The sequence below is a fragment of the Lepus europaeus genome, chromosome 2, assembly GCF_033115175.1.
Source record: "Lepus europaeus isolate LE1 chromosome 2, mLepTim1.pri, whole genome shotgun sequence".
NCBI classification, from domain to species: domain Eukaryota; kingdom Metazoa; phylum Chordata; class Mammalia; order Lagomorpha; family Leporidae; genus Lepus; species Lepus europaeus.
The window spans coordinates 83,683,254-83,697,329 of NC_084828.1; the positions used below are offsets into that span (position 1 = coordinate 83,683,254).

Sequence of the window (14,076 nt, forward strand, 5' to 3'; positions counted from 1 at the left end):
ACCAGAGCCCATATGGGATGCAGGCACTACAGACGGAGGATTAACCTACTGTGCCACAGCGCCAGCCCGAACATCACTACTTTTTTAAAAAAGATTTATTTGGCCAGCGCCATGGCTTAATAGGCTAATCCTCTGCCTTGCAGCACCGGCACACCGGGTTCTAGTCCTGGTTGGGGCACCGGACTCTATCCCGGTTGCCCCTCTTCCAGGCCAGCTCTCTGCTATGGCCCGGGAAGGCAGTGGAGGATGGCCCAAGTCCTTGGGCCCTGCACCCCCATGGGAGACCAGGAGAAGCACCTGGCTCCTGGCTTCGGATCAGCGAGATGCGCCGGCCGCAGCGGCCATTGGAGGGTGAACCAACGGCAAAAGGAAGACCTTTCTCTCTGTCTCTCTCTATCTACTCTGCCTGTCAAGGAGAAAAAAAAAAAAAAGATTTATTTTGAAAGAGTGGGGGGGGGGGGAGAGAGGGAAGAAGAGGGGGAGAGGGGGGAGGGAGGGAGAGAAAGAGAGAGAGAGAGCGCGAGCGATCGTGAGAGCAAGAGCATTCTTCCACCCACTGGTTCAGTACCCAGATGGCCACAAAGGCCAGTGCTGGGCCAGGCCAAAGTCAGGAGCTTCATCTGGGTGGGTCTCCAACATGGGTAGTACCTGCTATGCCACGCTGCTGGTCCCAGGCATCAACAACTTTAAAGCTCCCTAGGTGATTCCCATATTCAACCATGGTTGAGATCCATTACTCTACAAGCAGTCCATTATGCTAATTAGGAATTTACATGTTAAAAACTTATCAGCTAGCATTTAATTAGGGTAATACGTGGGAGATAGTTCACTTAGGCTTTCTCAATTTTCATAACGAATGAAGTAGGTATTCTTTGATGAAATTGGTGGCCTATTAAATAGCAAGATGAGATTTAATTAGTGAAATTCACAGTTTTCTAGTTGCATAAACTGAATAAATTAATTCAGAGTCACATTACATCCTTACATATGGATAAGGAAGACTGTGAAGAGGATGCCTTTAGGACGGCACTTTAGATTTAATCTCCAAGACTGGGGGATTATTCTGAAGATTCTGGATAAACAAAATTTTGTCAACGAAATATTTTTTATCTGCCTTAGCATGAGCATTTTATATAACAGAGAGCTGAGGTTCCATCAAACTTAAAGGCTACACAAAATATTTTATTCATGATTACTGTCAATGTTATCTCCATACATACCTAAGTAACTACCAAAATACCCACCAATAGACCAAGAGTTAGCTATGAACAAACTGACTTTAGTTCATAAACAATCAGAAATGAACAGAAATCCAAAACATCAGAAGTAAAAGAATTGTGCTTACTCTGGGAGAGTTTAGGACTAAATAAAGACAAAAATTAATTCAATTGAGAAAACAGGCAAGGGTTGACAAGAACAGCATATAGAGCAAGAGGGAGTGCTTTGACTTCCATTGTTTTAGGGTTGTTACGCTGCTCAGAACGACTGCATCAGAGCAGGCTTTTGTCCTAGTGGTAAGGATATGTGCATCCCACAGTACAGTGCTGGGACTGGATCCCTGACTCCAGCTCCTGATTCCAGTTCCCTGCTAATGTGAACCACAAGATGGCACAGGTAACTGAATCCCTTACACCCAACACAGGAGACTTGGACTGAGTTCATGCCTCTTTGCTATGGTCCCACCAAATCCCGGATGTTGTATGCCTATACAGAGTGAACCAGTGAATGGATTTATGTTTGTCTCTCAAAAAAAGAAAAAAAAAAAAGGTATCTACTGACTTCAGACTTTTTAAAGTTACATATGTACATTAAAATTTCTAAAATAACCACTAAAGGAAGCGAAAACAAATTAGTAGCTTCCAAGCCAAAAAGAGGAGGAAGGAGATTGGAAAATATAATCCAGAAGAAAACAGAATAAAAAACTCTTTTGTGTTTACGAATTAATAAACTTCTAAACAACTTATAGGTAAAAGAAGAAAGTCACAGCAGAAATAAAAGAAATGTAAAAACGTTACATATTAAAACTTCTTAGATATCACAGCTAGAGTGCTTTCAAAGGAAAATTTATAAACTCAAATACTATTAGAAAAGGCAGCTGAGGAGTTGGAGCTGTGGCACAGAGGGTAAAGCTGCCACCTGCAGTGCCGGCATTTCATATCGGTGCCGGTTTGAGGCCTGGCTGCTCCACTTCTGATCCAGCTCTCTGCTATAGCCTGGGAAAGCAGCAGAAGATGGCCCAAGTCCTTGGACCCCCTGTACCCACATGGAAGGCCTGGAAGAAGCTCCTGGCTCCTGGCTTCTGATTGGCACAGCTCCAGCTGTTGTGGCCAACTAGGGAGTGAACCAGTGGATGGAAGACCTCTCTCTCTCCTCCTCTGACTTTCAAATAAATAAGTAACTCTGACTTTCAAATAAATAAATCTTAAAAAAAAAAAAAAAACAAACAAAAGGAAGCTGATAATGAATGCAAAAAGCAACTGACCTGGAAGTCAGAAAGAGACACATACAAATAGAATAAATTCAAATAAAGCAGAAGGAACAAAAATAATGGTAATGGGGAAAGGAAAAAACCAAAAAAATCTATCTCAACTGATTTTTTACTTTTCTATCTCTATTTAGTTTACCAAGAAGGATCAGATTGCTCCTACCAAACACAATCTTTAGCTGACATGTAGGAGATATTATATTTATATTTGTACATATTTATGTATATATGCACATAAACATGTGCATTTACATATGTATAAGGAGAACAGGGAGGTGTGAGTGTGGGCAGAGGTGGTGGCAAAAGGGATAGGAACACAAAAGTTTTTTGCTTTTTTTTTTAAAAAAAAAAGAGATGGTTCCTTAAAAGTACCATTATGAAAATGACGATCCTTTGCAAGAATGATTTACAACCCTCCCCCCAAAAAAACCATGATGATGCAAAAAATTGTTTTAGGAATGAAAAAGGGGCTATGCCTACAAATTATATAGACATTAAAATATATAAACAGCATATTATGAAAAATAATTTCAAAATATACATGACAAGGAAATATTCCTAGAAAAATAACATAGCAAAATCAATTGTTAATACAACACCTGAAATTTTAGTCAGTAGTATAAAATCTTCAAAATTTTAGTTAGTAGTATAAAATCACCTCTCAAAGAGAACTATGAAACTCAGGTAAAAAAATTTTTTAAAGATTTTTTTATTTACTTGTTTGAGAGGTAGAGTTACAGACAGTGAGAGGGAGAGACAAAGAGAAACGTCTTCCCCTCTGCTAGTTCGTATGTTTGCAACGGCCAGAGCTGTGCTGATCTGAAGCCAAAAGCCAGGTGCCTCTTCCTGGTCTCCCATGCAGGTGTAGAGGCCCAAAGACTTGGGCCATCTTCCACTGCTTTCCCAGGCCATTGTAGAGAGCTGGATTGGAAGAGGAGCAGCTGGGACTAGAACCAGTGCCCACATGGGATGCTGGCACAGCAGGCAGAGGATTAATCTACTGTGCCACGGCACCTGCCCAGGTTAATTTTACTAATAAGAAATGATCCTCATTTGCAATACATATAATCAACAAAGGATTTATATTCAGAATAAAAAATTCACAAATTGGTAAAAAGGATGATCTAATATACAAATAAGCTAATATTCTAAGTGGGCATATCACTGAATACTAAATGACTTACCTACCTACTTCATTAGTAAACAGAGAAATTTACATTAAAATCATGATACCATACTAAATCAAAACAATGACGAAACTAAGACTATCAAGTACTGAAGAGCATACAGACCAATTACTGCTATGGAAAATGGAAACTGTGCAACTGATTTAAATAATTTAGCATTTCCCATGAAACTGTATATATAGGACCTGGTTTTTAACACACCTTCTATATTAGTAATAACCTGAAAATAATTTAACATTCATTAACGTAAGATAAATTGTAGTACATTCACAAGATAGAAAGCTCTAGAGCAAGGAAATTAAATAATGAATCTCAGGAATATAATGCTGAGCAAAAAATGAAAACTTAAGATTATATAAGGTATCATTCCATGTATATAAAGTACAAAATGTGCAAAATAAACAATATCTTGATCAGAGATCTAGATATATCATAGTAGAGCTTTATTAGGGAAAATACCAAACTCTGAATTTTGAGTACTTCTGTGGGGAGAGAGAACTTTGAGGTCACATATTTGACCTCAAAGATAGTTAAGTGTTCTTTTAAATAAGTGTTTTAAAATAGCTCAGTGTGGGGCCGGTGCTGTCGCATAGCCAGTAAAGCTGCCACCTGCAGCGCCGGCATTCTACGTGGGTGCTGATTCTACATGGGTGCTGATTCAAGTCCCGGTTGCGCCACTTCTGATCCAGCTCTCTGCTATGGCCTGGGAAAGCAGAAGATAGTCCAAGTCCTTGAGCCCCTGCACCCACGTGGGAGACCCGGAGGAAGTTCCTGGCTCCAGGCTTCAGATTGGTGCAGCTCCAGCTGTTGCGGTCAACTGGGGAGTGAACTAGTGGATGGAAGACCTCTCCCCTCCCTCCCTCTCTCTCTCTGTCTCTTTCTCTAACTCTGAATTTCAAATAAATAAATAAATCTTTAAAAAAATAAAATAGCTCAGTGTGTCTTATCTGAAATACTACTTCTTTCCTTCATGAGATTTTAGACTTAAAAACAGTATCATTGAATATATTCATTTATAAAATATATCTTTAAAAATGTTCTAAATATATAAGTACGCCTTGAAATTATCTATAACTATGAAACTAAAATTAATAGCGGTATATGAAGGAATAGCATGAGCTATAACTTAAAAAATAATACACAATTCACAGCAACAACATAAAAATGTCATCCTACCTTTACAGGTGAAATATGAGAATGAGAAACAAATCCATGTACATTCTCAATTTCTGAGAGGTTCTTCTCCGAGACATGAACCAGTTCTGGACCTATCACCTCATTAGTGATCTGTGGGGAAATATGTTCTGGAGGAGGTGCGTCTTCATCCTGATACCGGTATTTCTGGAAAGAAGAATGTTCTGTATGAAGAAGTGCTGAAAAGCCACTTTAATTTAACTCATGATTTTCATAACTAGCCACTCAATATTTCACAATATGAAAATTATATTTTATGGTTTGAAACATCTATGAAGGAAACAGGACACCATTTTAGAAGTTATGTCAGGGAGCTGGCACTGTAGCAAAGTAGGCTAAGCCTCAACCTGCGATGGAGGCATCCCATATGGGCACTGGTTTGTGTCCCCGCTGTTCCTCTTCGGTTCCAGCTCTCTGCTAATGTGCCTGGAATAGCAGTAGAAGATGACCCAGGTCCTTGGGTCCCTACACACATGTGAAAGACCTGAAGTTCCTGGCTTTAAACAGGCTCAGCTCCGACCATTGCAGTGATTTATGGAGTGAATCAGCGTATGGAAGACCTTTTTCTCTGTCTGTAACTATACCTCTCAAATAAATAAAATCTTAAAAACAAAAAAAGTTATGTCAATAAATTAGTAAGTTCTGTCAATACGTTAATAAAGTTATTTGACTATCAAAATAATTCACACATGAAAAAGAGGTTGAACACAGATTTCCCTGTTGCTTACCCAATGTCTGTTGAATCACATCTAAGATAAAGTTACTTAAATCAAGTTCAGGTGAAAAGCCAAAATAATTCATTTAAATTAGTCTGCTTTTCTTGTTCAGTTAACTTTCACAAAAATGAAAAACAGTCATTTCAATTGCTAACTGAAAATTAGTCCAGTAGATACCATTTTTTATCTACAAAATAATTTGCTAGATACACACAAAATTCTATGCAATCTATTTTTAAAAGATTAACATAATTTTAGAAACCAAATCTACTTCATACCATATACAAAAATAAATTATAATATAGGAAATAAAAGAAAATTTAGTGTGTGCTCCTCAACTCAGGCTGAAAAGACCTGTATATAAATATACAACAGTCAAAACTGAAAAAAATATTCTTTCCCATTGCCCTCAAATAAATACATCCATAAAGCAAAGGTACAAAAGAAAAAAAAATTTTAATAAACAAAGATTAGTCACTATAAATTGCTCTTATAACTGATTTTTTTTTTTTTTTTGACAGGCAGAGTGGACAGTGAGAGAGAGACAGAGAGAAAGGTCTTCCTTTTGCCGTTGGTTCACCCTCCAATGGCCGCCGCGGTAGCGTGCTGCGGCCGGCGCACCACGCTGGTCCGATGGCAGGAGCCAGGTGCTTCTCCTGGTCTCCCATGGGGTGCAGGGCCCAAGGACTTGGGCCATCCTCCACTGCACTCCCTGGCAACAAACAACAGCAAATGTAAAAGGATTTTTAAAAAGTCATACAAATGGATAAACTTATAGGGAAAAAAAGACTCAGCATTTCTTTAGTAAAAGTGAAAAGAAAAACGATGTCAGCATTCAGAGAAATGGGTATAGATCATCACATTCATGATAGAGGTCTTTTTCTAGAGGGCAGTTTGGCAATAGGTTTAAAAAGTCCTGAAAATGTTTCTACCCCTTGATCCAGTAATTTCACTTCTGGTAATTAATCTTGGAGACAGCATCAGTGAAGAAGACAAATATTTGTTAAACATTTTGTAAAAGTACATTTGAAAAGTACAAAGTACAAAAATAAATATTAGCTATGGACTTGACTGTTGAAACTATAAAATCTACAGCTTTTATTTGATAAATACAAATTTCATAGGTACAGCTTTTAGAATATAGCGGTTCTTTCCCCCATCCCCCACTTCCGTCCTACCTCCTACTCCGTCTCCCATCTCTTCATTAAGATTCATTTTAATTTATCTTTATATACAGAAGATCAACGCTACACTAAGTAAAGATTTCAACACACAAAGTATAAAGTACTGTTGAAGACAAAATTGACACTCTTATTTATGACGTCAGTGATCACCTGAGGCGCTTGTCATGAGCTGTCAAGACTATGGAAGGCTCTTCAGTCCACAAACTCACTCAGTATTTGGACAGGGCCATAAGCAAAGTGGAAGTTCTCTCCTCCTCTCAGAGAAAAGTACAGCCTTCTTTAATGGCCACTTCTTTCCACTGGGATCTCCCTCACAGAGATCCTTCATGTAGAGCATTTTTTGCCACAGTATCTTGGCTTTCCATGCCTGAAATGCTCTCATGGGCTTTCTAGCCAGTACTGAATGCTTTAACGGCTGATTCTGAGGTCAGAGGGTGGTTTAGTGCATTTGTCAGTCTATGAGTCTGCTGTGTGGCCTACTTCCCATGTTGGATCATTCTCTCATTTTTAATTCTATCAATTATTAGCAGACACTTGGTCTTATTTATGTGATCCTTCTGACACTTATCCATATCTTTATGATCAGTTAAACTAGTACTTAAACTTAAAATGATCACTTTAACTAGTACGATGGCATTAGTACCTGCCAACTTAATGGGATTTGGAGTCTCATGGAAAATTTTTAGCTTTACCCTTAGGTGTAAGTCCGTGGGAACTTGTGCCGAACTGTACATCTTCTCTCTTATTCCCACTCTTTTTTCACAGGGATCAATTTTCAAATGGATTTAAACACCTAAGAATAATTCTATGTTAAAAGTTCAACAACAGTATTATGTAGAAAAAGAAATTACTAAAAAGAATAAAATAGTAAGCTATTCCTTGACAGTCAGGACAAGGGCTGATCAAGTCATTGCTTCTCATAGTGTCAGTTTTGCTTCTACAGGTTTCCTTTTAGGTGCTCAGTTAATTGTCACAGATCAGGGAGAACATTTGGTATTTGTCCCTTTGGGACTGGCTTATTTCACTCAGCATGTTTCCCAGATTCCATTTTGTTGCAAATGACCAGATTTCATTTTTTTTTTTACCACTGTGTAGTATTCCAAAAAGTGCATATCCCATATTTTCTTTATCCAGTCTTCCACTGCCAAGTATTTAGGTTGATTCCATGTCTTAGCTATTGTGAACTGAGCTGCAATAAACATAGAGGTGCAGATAGCTCTTTATTTGCCGATTTAATTTCCCTTAGATAAATTCCGGGGAAGGGATGGCTGGGTTGTATGTTAGGGCTATATTCAGATTTTTGAGGTATCTCCAGACTGTCTTCCACAGTGGCTGTACCAGTTTGCATTCCCACCAACAGTGGATTAGGGTACCTTTTCCCCCACATCCCCGCCAGCATTTGCTGTTTGTTGATTTCTGTATGAAAGCCATTTTAACTCGGGTGAGGTGAAACCTCATTGTGGTTTTGATTTGCATTTCCCTGACAGCTAGTGATGCTGGACATTTTTCATGTGTCTGTTGGCCATTTGGATTTCCTCTTTTGAAAAATGTCTGTTTAAGTCCTTGGTCCATCTCTTAAGTGGGTTGTTTGTTTCCTGTTGTGGAGTTTCTTGGGCTTCTTTGTAGGTTTTGTCCAACACATTTTAAGCAATTCCTTTCTGTGAAATGGTATAATTACATGGGAAACAATTTGGTTTACATCAACATTAGCAAGGTTATTTAACATAATAGGAAATTTTGTGGGTCCCTGTCATTAAGCAGTGGGTTAAGCTGCTTGAGATGCTGGCATTCCATAGGGTGCTAGTTGAAGTCCCAGTTACTTCATTTCCAATCCAGCTTCCTGCTAATATGTCCGGGAAGACAGTGGAGGCTGGCCCAAGTACTTGGGCCCCTGCCACCCATGAGGGAGACCAGGATAGATTCCTGGCTTCAGGCCCAGACCTGGCTGTTGTGGCCATTTGGGGAGTGAACCAACAGATGGAAGATCTCAATCTCTATGTCTCTCCCTATTTCTCTGTCACTCTGCCTCTTAAATAAATAGAGAAAGAGAGAGGTATTTTTACAGGTTAACCCTAATTATTTTCAAAACAAATAAAAAGACATTCTCTAACTTTATTCTATAAGGCTGAAGTTAGTATAATCAGAATTACAAAATCTAACACAATTTATATAGGCAGTTAAATGGAAGCAAGATCTTAGTATTACCTTGGGAAAGGATATACCCACAAGGACATTCACAGCAATGTATTGGAAAATAAAGAAAAATTCGAAACAAAGTACTTATCCATAGACCAAAAAAAATGGCTAAGTTATGGAATGTTCATCCTAGGAAATACTATGAGAAGTTAAATTGGTAAAAAATTTACATAGAAAAAGCTGACGATACATTATTGAATGAGAAAATTGTTTTTCAAAACCATATATACACACATACATATATAACATGTTTATATACAGTTTGAACATTTTTAAAGTAATAGTGGATATATATATATATAAACATTATAGACATATATACATCTCTGTGTATACAAAGGTACTTCAAAGAGTTCACGGAGGGCAGGTGTTTGGCACAGGAGTTAAGACATCGCTTGGGATGCCTGCATCTCTAATTGGAGTGCCTGGGTTCGAGTCCCAGCTGTGCTTCCAATTTTAGCTTCCTGTTAATGCATACACTGGGAAGCAGTGATGATGACTTAAAATAGTTGGGATTCCTGCCTCCCAAATGGAGACCATGATTGAATTCCAGTCTATCTGGCTTCAGAGTAGCCTAGTAATGGCTATTGCAGGCGTTTGGGAAGCGAACCAGCCAGTGAAAGATCTCTCTCTCTGTGTGTTTCTGAGTGTCCCTCTGCCTTTCAAATAAATAAAAGTCAAATAATTTTTTAAAAATTATTTAATTAAAAATGTTAAGTGTTCTTTTTAAGTTCATTGAAAATGGAATTAAAACACAAGTTTATTTTGGTGCAAAAACCTTGAAATTCATGCAGTTTTTAAATAACACATACTTCCCATTAATTTTTTGAAGAACCTGTGTGTGTGTGTGTACATGATAATATCCATATCCATGAATGCATATATACAATTTGGGGAGATCTGAAGGAATTAATACAAAAAATAGCTGATTCTGGGGCCGGCGCTGTAATGCAATGGGTTAAAGCCCCAGCTTGCAGTGCCAGCATCGCATACGGACGCCTTTTTCGAGCCAGCTCTCTGCTATTGCCTGGGAAAGCAGAAGATGGCCCAAATCCTTAGGCCCCCGCACCCACGTGAGAGACCTGGGAGAAGCTCCTGGCTTTGGATCAGCTCAGCTCTGGCCACTGCAGTCAATTGGGGAGTGAACTAGCAAAATGGAAGACACCCCCACCCCGCCTCTCCTTCTCTCTGTGTGTAACTCTTTCAAATAAATAATTCTTTTTTTTTTAAAAAAAAATAACTGATTCTACAAAGAAAGAAATTACTAAAAGCTTATATCCTTTAAGTATTTTTTTAATGTGTAAATTTCCCTTTGATTCCTTTCTACTCTATAATTACTGAAACACCCAAGGTTGATTTGCAGGGGTTCCCAGTAAAATCACTGCATACTCATGAGATCATTTAATGTGGTCCTTTGGCTTTTGCATTTCCTCCAAATTGGCAGCTGGATGAAACAGCTTAATTAGGTTCATTTTCAATCCTTTTGGCAAATCTATCACTGGTATGTTCATTTACCAAGAATTATATAATGTCTAGTTATGTCTTTTTCTGTGGTATTAGCAGCTTTTGATATGTAATACCTAAATCAATTTGATTATTGAGGGTAACAAAATGGTGACAATCTAATTTTATTTTTCTTCTTCATTAATCAGATTGAATACATGTAAAAAGATAACATTTTTTCATCTACTGTTCGGTTACCTATTGTTGTGGTTCACATAGGAAAAATACTCATATTCGTCCCCTTATTTACTAGTTTTCTAGACAGATTTAAAACTGGCTCCTTATCACTGATACATAATTCCTACCAAAATCCCATCTGGTGTTTTTTCCCAGAAATTGACAAACTGATTACAAAGTTACATTAATCAAGACTGTGGTACTAGTACAAGAACAGATATATAGGGGCCAGCAGGGAATAGCAGGTTAAGCCACCAACATCCACCTGAGAGTCCTGGTTTAAATATTACCTGTTCTGTTTCCAATCCAGTTTCCTACTAATGTGCCTGGGAGGCAGCATTTGATGGCCCACGTACCTGGGCCCCTGACATCGATCTGGGAGACAAGGCCAACATTCCTGGCTTTGGCCTAGCCCCGACCTAGCTGTTGTCAACATTTGAGGCATGAATCAGTGGATGGAAGCTCTGTGACTCTGCCTTTCAAATAAATGAAATAGAACTTAAAAAAAAAAAAAAAGATATATAGAAGAGTGGAACAGAATTAAGACACCAGATATAGGATATTATATTTATAGTCAAATGATCTTCAATATATGTGATCCAACAAGGAAAAAAATATCACTTCTAAAATGATGCTGGGACAATTGTATTCAAAAAATGAAATTAAATCCTTACACATAATATATGTTCAATATTTAGCTAAAAATACACAATATATAGCTAAAAATGGATCAAGACCTAACTAAAATGCTAAATCTATTAAGTCTTAGAAGAAAATATAAGTAGATATTTTTGACCTTGCATTAAGCAATAGTTTATATATATACACACATATATATATATACACACATACACACATATATATATATACACACATACACACATATATATATATATATATTCATTTATTTATTTGAAAGGCAGAGTTACAGGGGGAGAGAGGGGGAGAGGGCAAGCTGCCATCCGCTGGTTTATTTCCCAAATGGCCACTACAGCTGGACATGGGCTGATCTGAACTCAGGAGCCAGGAGTTTCTTCTGGGTTTCCCATGTGAGTGCAGGGGACTCTTGGGCCATCCTCTTTGGCTTTCTCAGGCACATTAGCAGGGAGCTGGATCAGAAGTAGAACAAGTAGGACTCACTGGCGCCCATAAGGGATGTTGACGCCACAGTATGCTACAATGCCTCCCCCTAAGCAATAGTTTTTTAGATATGGAATCTAAAGCATCAGAAACCAAAGGAAAAAAACAGGCAAACTGAACTTCATAAAAAATGAAGAACTTCTGTTTATCAAAGGCACTATGAAGGAAAAAAAAAAAAAACCAGGATGGTATAAAATTCTGACAAATAAAATACTTGATAAGGGCCTAATGGTCAGAATAAGGAACAATTATAAAAAGATAACCCAACTTTAAAATAGGCATTTATCCAAAGAAGATAAATAAATGGTCAATAAGCACATGAAAAGATGTTTGACATCATTAGTCATTACAAAAACACAAATCAAAACTACAATGAGATACTACTTTCCCACCAATATGATGGCTATAATAAAAAAGACTAACAATAATACGTATTGGCAAGGACATGGGAAACTAGGAGCCCTCAGACATTACTGACAAGAATATAAAATGGTACATCTATTCTAGAAAAGTTGGAAAACTCCTCAAAAGGTTATATGGCATTACTATATGACCTAGTAATTCTCCTAAGTTTAAACACATGAGAACTGAAAACACACATCCACATAAAAACTCCTATAAAATATTCATGGCAGCACTATTCATAATACCCTCAAAGTGGACATAATCCAAATATCCACCACTTTTAGAATAACTATGTTATATCCATTCACTGGAATATTTATCCAACTGTAATTAAGAAGGAAGTATACTGGAGCCAGCAGATTAAGCCATGGCTTGCCAACACCAGCATCCCACCAACATCAGCATATGGAGAGTGTCTGAGTCCCAGCTGCTCTGCTTCCCATCCAGCTTCCTGTTAATGTGCCTGGGAAGGCAGTGGAAGATGGCCCAAGTACCTTAGCCCCTACCACTCACGTACAAGACCAAGATAAAGTTCCTAGCTCCTGTATTCCACCTGGCCCAGACTTGGCTACTAAAACCAACTGGGGAGTGAACCACCTAAGCGAAGATCTCTCTCAGTCCCTGATGTTCTGTCTTTCAAATAAATAAATCATAAAAACAAAACAAAATAAGAATGAAGTATACTGACATATGTTACTACATGGAACCATGAAATGTTATAGCTGAATAAAAGCCAGACACAAAAGGTCATATATTTCTTAATTTCACTTAGATGAAATGTTCAGAATTGGCAAATCTATAGAGCTAGAAAGTAGATTAGTGTTTTCCAAGGACTGAGGAGAGAGAGAAATGGTAATGAGATCTTGTTGGGTATGGAACTTCTTTTTGTAGTGATGAAAACATTCTAGAATCAGTGGCAGAGTTGTGTACAGTTATTAAGCATAAATTGTATGATGTGACTATCAATTTTAAAATTATCATATGAACAGATGAATTACACATATTTGATTGATTGGTTTAAATCCACTGCAAATATCCTTTAGAATCTTAGAGTCTCATCTCTAGCCAGTGGGAATGTCATAGTTTCTGAGTTCCCTTGTATTTGAAACTTGAAGAAAATCTAACACAATAAAATACAATTCATCAAAAGATAAACTCTAACATTTAATGACTCAAAAAAGGGGTACCTGGTATACCTGGGTCCATGTGAATCATTGTGAGAAAATATTTCCAAGTAGTTTTCAGGCTCACCATTATACTGGACAGCAATATTCACCTCTATTTCTTATTGCTCGCAATGCATTTTCAAAAACTTTTAACAGTGAAAATTTCATAAAAAACCAATTTGCTAATAGAACAGAATGCAGGAAATTGAGTGCTTTGCAAGCACTGCCCAAGTCTAGCATAACACACATACTAAAAAGGATTATAAAATGGAGGGGAGAGGGATGAAAAGGAAGATTTAAAAATGACTGTAATAAGAATATTCTAAATCTATCTCCCTGTCCTTATGTTTTTAAGGTTGGTATCCTTGATGTTAAGACCTTCCACTACCCTTAATCTTGGTTAACAATATCACCAATATTATTTTACTTATTACTGTGACTTAAAAACCCTTTTAATATCACCGCTTTACTGTTGTTAGGTAATTTTTAGATATCCTTCTTTAGAACAATTAGTTTTCTGGTAATGGAAATGATGCAGACTCCGGAATCTTTTAGAAAGCTTAAATTGACTGAAATTAAGACAAAAACTTACTAAGTATTTTATTAGCACAGGTTTTTAAACCAATATCAAACAGTTAAACAACATTATTATTACTGGTTTAGGTATCTCCCTACTTACATGAGGCCGGTATTCTGGTGCAGCAAGTTAAGCTACCAGATGCA

General features: G+C 37.6%; 1 protein-coding gene across 13 annotated transcripts in view; it reads right to left on the minus strand.

Annotated features, from left to right (window-relative positions):
* Positions 1–14,076, minus strand: part of DLG1 (discs large MAGUK scaffold protein 1) — a 243,260-nt gene that overhangs the window by 146,236 nt on the left and 82,948 nt on the right. For all 13 annotated transcript variants that reach the window (XM_062209736.1, XM_062209726.1, XM_062209746.1 and 10 more), the window contains exon 5: positions 4,849–5,013. In XM_062209736.1, coding sequence (XP_062065720.1) covers positions 4,849–5,013 — 165 coding nt within the window. The remainder of the gene's footprint in view (positions 1–4,848; positions 5,014–14,076) is intronic.